Raw genomic sequence first — 7787 nt, forward strand, 5'->3', positions numbered from 1 at the left:
GCTTGATTATTGTGGCTTGCACGCTGTGTTTTGTCATTAAGAAAGTATGTGAACATTTTTTTATTCCGTTGCAACGCATTGGCCCTTAAGTTTCTTCCCATGAATTTACGCTTTCAGTTTTTTTTTCTTCAACACGTTTATATTTATTCTCTATTTTCAAGGTGATACTAATCTATCTATATATATCCCCCGCTACGTTGTTGTTTTCGTCCGCCCCGTTTAGGTGATTTTTTTTGTCCTATATATGTTGCCCACTTGGAGTCTTTTCATTCGCAAGCACTCCCAGTCTCCCCGCTCGTGTTTGTTTCCTACACAGGGCACCGATCTCCGCAACCCTGGCTGCCGCCTCTAACCCTCCAATAAATACTGCTCATGAAAGAGAAGGCAAAAGGTGGATCTGGCGGTAGAGGCGGACTAGCCGATGGAGCCATCAGACGAGAGGAGGCATACGATGAGGCAAGTTCCACAGGGTGCTTCGTCCCTCCTGCCGACCGTGAGCAAAAATGATGGAAGAGGAGGGCTAGGCAGCAAACCTTCAGAACCAGTTGAGAAGCGAGTCCCAGAGCCTCGTGGCGCTTTCTAGCAACGCTCGAGACCGTCCGTCGCCTACGCACCCACCTAATCTATCGAGGGAATTAGCAGTTCCCGATTAGAGGGGAGGAAGAAGAGAACACGAGGATGAGACGACAGAGACGTCCGTTGTCTAGCAGCAGACGGTGGGTTTGACGAGGACAGCGGCTGTGCTGGTGTGCCGCATGCGTCCGGTAACTGTGTCCGGCGAGCGTGACGAGCGATACACGCTCATGTGCACCACTCAGGCGGCAAAGCATGTTGGCCGGCTGCATGCGCCTTTGTCGTCATGTGTGTGGCGTGTGTCCAACGTGCTGGGCTTGGTGTGCGTAATTATCTGATGGTCTGTTCTCTACACAAGCCACGGTCCTTCGGCATCAAGAACAACATGCATCGGGAAGGAAGCATCCCTGGGTTTTTTTGTTCGCTTTAGTGCTCTGGTACGCATCTCTAGTTGTGTGGTTGCATAGTAGGAGACGAGGGGTGGACTGTGACTTGAACGTATGATCTGGTCATCTTGGTGTCATTTGTGAACTAAATTGGCTATATTTCTTTTAGTTAAAAGAAGCACATAGTAGATATAGATAATAAACATAAGAAGTAACATGAGGGAAAATTCAGTCATAGCTTCAGTTCAGGTTATCGAGCATATATTTTACAAATTCTTTCTTTTCGTGGAATATATTTACAGATTCAATTCAAACCTAGGAAGCATCAAACATGTTAATATGAATTCCTCCAAGAAAAGATAAGTGTCTATAATTTTTTCTGATAAAATATGTTTTGATGTGAGTTCCACACACACACAAAAAATTCTTAACTAAAAAGTATGAGCAGATTATGCTTGCTGTATTATTATTTTTGAGTAGATGCTTACTGCAACTATCACCTCGATTTGTTAGCTTGCTGCTGCTATTACTTCAGATTTGTTAATATTGCTATTTATTTCATGTTCTACTTTTAAATTATAGAATGTACCAATAGTCACCTAAAGAATGAATTAACAATAAAGTTACGCTCTTCAGTCAAATTAATTTACTGGGAATCATACCCATGCATGTCCTGATCAACGATCCATCCATTGTCTTATGGCATCGTTGCTCGACCTGGCCCATTCATAGGAACCGTTTTTTTTTTCGTTGCAACGCACGGGCATTTGTGCTAGTTTAAAAAAAATAGAATAAGAATGTTAACCTATCCGATCTCTCCCAGAAAAAATAACATATCGTGATCAGAAATTAAAAGACACAGTTCCAACGTGCGAAATTCCTTTTCGAAGGAGAAAAACATACAAAATCCGGTCTACCAGCAAAACGGCAGAATAACAGAGTACAGCTCGGTTCCTTGCCCGCACGTATGCCACGCCGTACAAATCTGCACGATTTCGCGACTGCGTGCAGGCACGACTTGGCCCGAAGATTGAACGATATATGTTCCTCCTCAATCATCACCGGCTGATCTAACCACCACACTGATTGATCCAATCCGACGTAGTGCACACTATAAATCCACTCGCCCCATGCCATCTTCTGACAGAACTCAGCCAAGAAGAGAGCACTACTACAAGGCAAAGCGAAGCGAAGGCAATGGCTTCTGCTGCGTCCAAGTCCAAGTCCGCGGCCGTCTTGGTCCTCCTCGTCTCCCTTGCCGGCGTGGCCACCACCGTGGACGCCAGGTTCAGGGCCATGCAGTGGACTCCCGCCCACGCCACGTTCTATGGCGACGAGGCTACGGCCGAGACGATGGGTACGTAGCCTGCACTGCACACGTACTACATTGGTCAATGACCATGCATGCTTGTTTCTTGTTATGCTAATGTCTAGTTCTTGTGTTCTCGCAGGCGGGGCGTGCGGGTACGATATCACGGCGGGGTACGGCGCGGACACGGCGGCGCTGAGCTCGACGCTGTCCTGGACGGCTACGGGTGCGGGACGTGCTACCAGATCCGGTGCGTGAAAGCCACGGCCTGCTACAGGGGCTCGCCGGTGATCACGGTGACCGCGACCAACCTGTGCCCGCCCAACTGGGCGCAGGACACCAACAACGGCGGCTGGTGCAACCCGCCGCGCACCCACTTCGACCTCGCCATCCCGGCCTTCAAGAAGATGGCCGACTGGCATGCGGGCATCGTCCCCGTCATGTACCGCAGGGTGCCGTGCATGCGCAAGGGCGGGATCCGGTTCGCGTTCCAGGGGAACCCGCACTGGCTGCTGGTGTACGTCACCAACGTCGGCGGCGCCGGCGACGTCGGGGAGATGTGGGTGAAGGGCAATGGCGGCATGGGGTGGCTGCGCATGAGCCACAACTGGGGCGCCTCGTACCAGGCGTTCGGGCAGCTCGGCGGCCAGGCGCTCAGCTTCAAGCTCACCTCCTACACCACCGGGCTGACCATCATCGCCGCCGACGCCGCGCCGGCGAGCTGGAGCATCGGGCTCACGTACCAGGCTCGCGCCAACTTCAAATAGGAGCCGAAGCGAAGGTCTGAGGCACGGCACAAGAAGCAGGGGCTGTGACACTGACAACGCTCTGCGGTGCTCTGCTGGGATGATCGTTGCCCTCTACCGTTTTTCGTTGCTTCGTTCCTTACTTTCTCTAGGACACCGTCGCGCGTTGCCCCTGTCCATGTGAACCACGGGGGGGTTTGACGCACGACTGATAGTGTAAAACTCTGCAGCACGATCAAAGCAAAACATTTGCAGGTTGTATTGTGTCTAAAAACACCCTAGTTCAATTAACTTTTCCGTGCAATCAGAGGTGGCTGGTGGACAGACTAAAGTTGCTACAACCCTAATAACACCAAGCCACAAGAATACTGATTTGTAAAAATAACAAGCACAGATCAATTCTCCTGACAAGAAATCGCCTACAGAGAATCATTAACTTTATTGAACACCCGTCCCCTTTTTAAAGTCCTACTGTATTTAGGGTTCAACTGGGTTGCCCTTGCCCCTTCTTTTACCTCTTCCTTTAAAAGGAAGTGTTCACATCAAATTATTTTTGAAGAGATCACCGAAACAATCACACACAAAAAAGTCAAGAAGACACAATCAAGGAGTCAAGTTTAAAAGTATCCACACATCCATCATTCAAGCAGAAGGACCTGATTTTTGTTTGGTCAACACCAGACCACACGTCACAAATGTCCACGGTCACAATGGAAAGCTCTCCACAATACCCCGCTTTCGGTTATATTTAGTCATACTTCATATTTTCAGGTGCGGTAATTTATGATTTTAGACTGCTACGTTGGATCCTCAAACCAGAGCAGGGTACTGCTTGGCCTGCAGCCGAATGCGTCTCTTGTACTCTGCTGGATCCTGCAAAGCAAAAGAAAACAATGTGAATGGATGATACTGAAGGACTAACGGATGAAAGAATCTTGTTCAGTTTTTAATTCTAACCTGGATAAAGAGGTGATAACCATCAGTCTGGGCAGGATCAGCTGGATTAGGTTGATCAAGCAAATCCTGTATTCCAACTAGAATCTGCTTAACAGTGATGGCAGGTCTCCAACCCTGAGAATATGCAACTTGGACTGTAAATTTGGTGGTGTGCCATTTCAATAAAACCTAAGTAAATAGCTTTGCTGCGCTTACACTATCCTCATTAAGAATCGAGAGGCAGACCGTCCCTGAAGGATAGACATTTGGGTGGAAAAAACCCTGCGGGAACTTGCACTTGGGAGGTTTGCTAGGGTAGTCCTCACTGAAGTGGAGAGTAAGTGGGTAGTATCCACTTTCCCAATCAGTCTGCGCAAATGAAGAGGGAGTAGTTAAGACACTTCAGTCAAAAAATCCAGACCTTTTGGAATGAATTAACAGGGACGACAAAACAAGAAAGAGATATACAAAGTGAGCAATGAGTTAACAGCATGACAAAACAAGAAAGAGAAATACAAAGTGAAGAACATATATTCACCATAACAGTCATATCACACAACTGGGAAAACAGATGCAAGAGATTAGCAAAGTCCACCAGATGCAAGGCAGAATGGTTTGACTGCACATTATCTATCTATACAGAAATTCCGTCCTACTCCCCCTGTTGATCCAACAACTTTGCATGTCTCTGGCATTGTTGTGAATCCTTTCCCACTAGTCTCAAAAACGGCAGCAGGAAAGCATGGCATCTGCTAACAGGTCGTATTCAGCCTCTCCTGCCTACATTTGCCATTTTAGGGATCCTATTGTAGTGTCAACCTCACCAAGGTATGGACTATAAAAATGGAACATAAGTACCGATAGTTTCTTTGGCTTTGGCTTCAGGAAAGACTTCTCACCAATAAAAATATTTCTAACCATGGCATCCCAAACAACACCATGTGCTCCCTATCACCCTATGTGATGAGCTTCCTGAAAACTCTACATGCCTGATCCTACTCTTTTGGCATGTGGACTCTCATGGCCAAAACTGATTTGATAAGCTAACATTACACCTTGCTCATCATCAGTTCACTTTGCCAGCAGCCTGGAGGTTTTCTTTTTCAGCAGCTATCAGTGACGAGCTGACGACTCTTTGATCTCAGACTCTCAGTGCAATTAGCAATCACCCTAGCTGCACATTCTGGTCTCACGCAGCCACGCACGCCGCACAAGATCACCACTTCTTGCGCACGGCGTGCCTTGTGAAAACCGTGGACTGCGCTCTGTGCCTCTTTTGTAAAGTGCACTATATATACACATGAATGGATGAGCAGCACCGTAAGGTGAATTGCATACTCCTACGGCTTGTCTACACTCAGCTGTAGCATATAGCTACTGCAGTTGGCACATATTAAGGAACATAACAGACGCGTTTTTGAGCAATGCACAGGTACAGAAACGTCTAGCTGAGCGCATTAAGCATGATGTTTATCTTCTAAAGCTCGGTGATGTTTGGGTTTTGATGGGTTTGTTTCGCAGCGCCCACTACCACTAGACACGAGTAGTCGTTATTAATTTTCTTTTCTTGAGGTCTGATCTTTTTGGACCTGATTGTTTGATCATGTAAAAACTTCTTTTCTTCTTAAATGCATTGGCAGTACACCTGCCTGATTCCTCAAAAAAATAAAAAAGGCATGACCAGATAACTTGAGTTCCCTGGTCACATCAAAATGGGTAAAGGCGAATCGTGTTATAGAAAAGTATCATGTGGCCAAAATCATTAACTTTTTGCTTGGGTTCCTGTGACTCATGTTGTGTGTTTCATCTCTAGCCTGCACAAACATGCTTGGGAATCAAGGCTTTGTTGCCACTGATGTTGTATTACAGTTTTGTTGTACGCAAAGTATGGACAGAAGGCACATTAGTTCTATAGCTCCTAGGTTGGGGTAACAGATACACGACGAGGAAGAACTGAAGATTAGTAATTTGTCACGAATAACATCACAGTTCCTAATACCCAGTCCAACAAATAGGTAACATAATCCATAGATGAACCACCAGACATAGGCCAAAGCACCCATCGAACCTAGTTTTAGTAGTCTACTACTGTAATAATACCACGAAAGTCCAGAAACCCTCAATTTTCACACACACGCAAGAGGCGATTGCGCAATATATCACTATCAAAGACAAGCCCTTTGCCTCACAGACCAAACCAGATCGAATCGGGCGCTCCACAGTTACTCAGGTACTTACCCCCTGCTTTCCGGGGATGGTGCAGTTCCAGATCATGAGATTCACCGACCCGTCGGCCACCGTCTCCGGCTTCGCGACGAATCCCTGCGAACCAGAAGGACCAGATCAAGACCCGAATCCCCGGTAGGAGGGGCGGGGGGTGAGACGCTAACAGGGAGGGGGGTGATACGGACATGGGGGTGGTTCTTGCGCCAGGCCTTGCGCTCCTCCGCGAGGCGGCCCCGCGCGATCCCTCCTCCTGACATGGGTGGCGGCGGAGGAGGCTACTGGCTGCTCTCTGTCGCTGAGTCTGGGGTTTGGGTTTCGCAGTCTTCGCAGACGACGATGCGTTAGTTCTTCCTTTCCCTTTTATCTCTTTTCCTCTCTTTTTTCTAGGGAAATCTCTTTGGGAAACGTTTGTGGCCGGTGCGCCGGCCAAACGTTGGGCCGGTCGCACGCGGCACATACATAGATTGAACGCTCGCTGCTCCTCTCATCAGACGTGTCCCCTTCCCATGTTACCCGCGCACCGCCCCCCTTCCTTTCTTATCCATCCAAACACTTATCTATCATCTCCCTTCTCTGTTTCTCTCCCTTCCCAATCTCGCTTCTCCTCTCCGTCTCTCTTCCTCCCGCAGTAGTTATGGCCTTGCCCGCTCCACCGGCTGTGAGTTTGCTGTCGTAGAAACAACTCCGAGCCCGCTGCTGCGAGCACCTCCGACGCCACGAAATAAAACACGAGCTCACCGATGGGCATGGCCCTGTTTTGCAACTCCGGCGACCCTCCTCCCCCTCCCTCGCGCAGCAGCCATGGCGGTGGAAGATCTGCCCGATTTTTTGTGCTAACTGGTTGTAGCTTTCTGGATCATCGGTTGTAGCTTTTGCTAAACCGGTTGTATCTTTTTTGAAAATCATTCTGTTCAAGCTTTTTCTTCAAAAATATGTTTCTTTTGCATCTTTTTCATGAAACAACTGGTTCCAACCTTTCGAAATACTGGTTGTAGCATTTTTGTTCAGGAATGCTACCACAGGAGTTCATCCTGCTGGACCAGCGATGCTTTTTGCTACGACGGTAGCCTTTTTTGATGCCACCGGTAACTTTTTTTGCTACATACATGCACGGCGGTGCTGGTCGACGGCGGCGATGCCTTTTTGCTGCTGCAACCGTTTTGGAGTTTGCTGGAACCGGCGCCCAAATTTGCTACCATCACCTTTTTGGGTTTCCTGGAAGGAATCGTCCAAAAGCTTCCACGAGATTTGGTTTTTGCCGGAACCCTCTCCAAAAAATGCTACCGCCGGCTTTTGTTTGGCTGCAAGCCATGCCGTCGTTTTCCATATGATGCTGGAACCGGCAATAGTGCGGTCGGCGTCCATGGTGCGACGAACTACAACCGAGGGTCTGCGATATTTTTTGTTACAACCATCCTCGGTAATTGCTACAACCGACGGCGGAATTTGCTACGACGACAAATGAAGGCTTTTGCGACCAGCAAGGCGTCTTCCTCCATGGGGACGGCGAGCCCGGGGTGGCCGGCGAGCGCGCGGAGGCAGAGGGCGGGGGCGGCGCTCTCCTTCTTTCTCCTTTTCTCCGTGTGAGAGGTTGATGATGGGTGCGGGAGT

At 48.5% G+C, this 7787-nt stretch overlaps 1 protein-coding gene and 1 pseudogene across 1 annotated transcript; one reads left to right on the plus strand and one right to left on the minus strand.

Moving 5' to 3' along the window:
• The first annotated feature begins 2127 nt into the window (after nt 1-2127).
• On the plus strand, nt 2128-3273 carry LOC119305836 (annotated as a pseudogene).
• A 330-nt stretch (nt 3274-3603) lies between these two features.
• Nucleotides 3604-6522, minus strand: LOC119338007 (SUMO-conjugating enzyme SCE1-like). The gene is made up of 5 exons (XM_037610299.1): nt 6362-6522; nt 6189-6272; nt 4167-4319; nt 3972-4085; nt 3604-3887 (listed from the first exon to the last, which is right to left on the minus strand). The coding sequence occupies exons 1-5, from the start codon at nt 6431-6433 to the stop codon at nt 3825-3827; spliced, it is 486 nt and encodes a 161-aa protein (XP_037466196.1). The 5' UTR covers nt 6434-6522; the 3' UTR covers nt 3604-3824.
• Between the last annotated feature and the right edge of the window lie 1265 nt (nt 6523-7787).

The sequence above is a fragment of the Triticum dicoccoides genome, chromosome 1B (assembly GCF_002162155.2).
Source record: "Triticum dicoccoides isolate Atlit2015 ecotype Zavitan chromosome 1B, WEW_v2.0, whole genome shotgun sequence".
NCBI classification, from domain to species: domain Eukaryota; kingdom Viridiplantae; phylum Streptophyta; class Magnoliopsida; order Poales; family Poaceae; genus Triticum; species Triticum dicoccoides.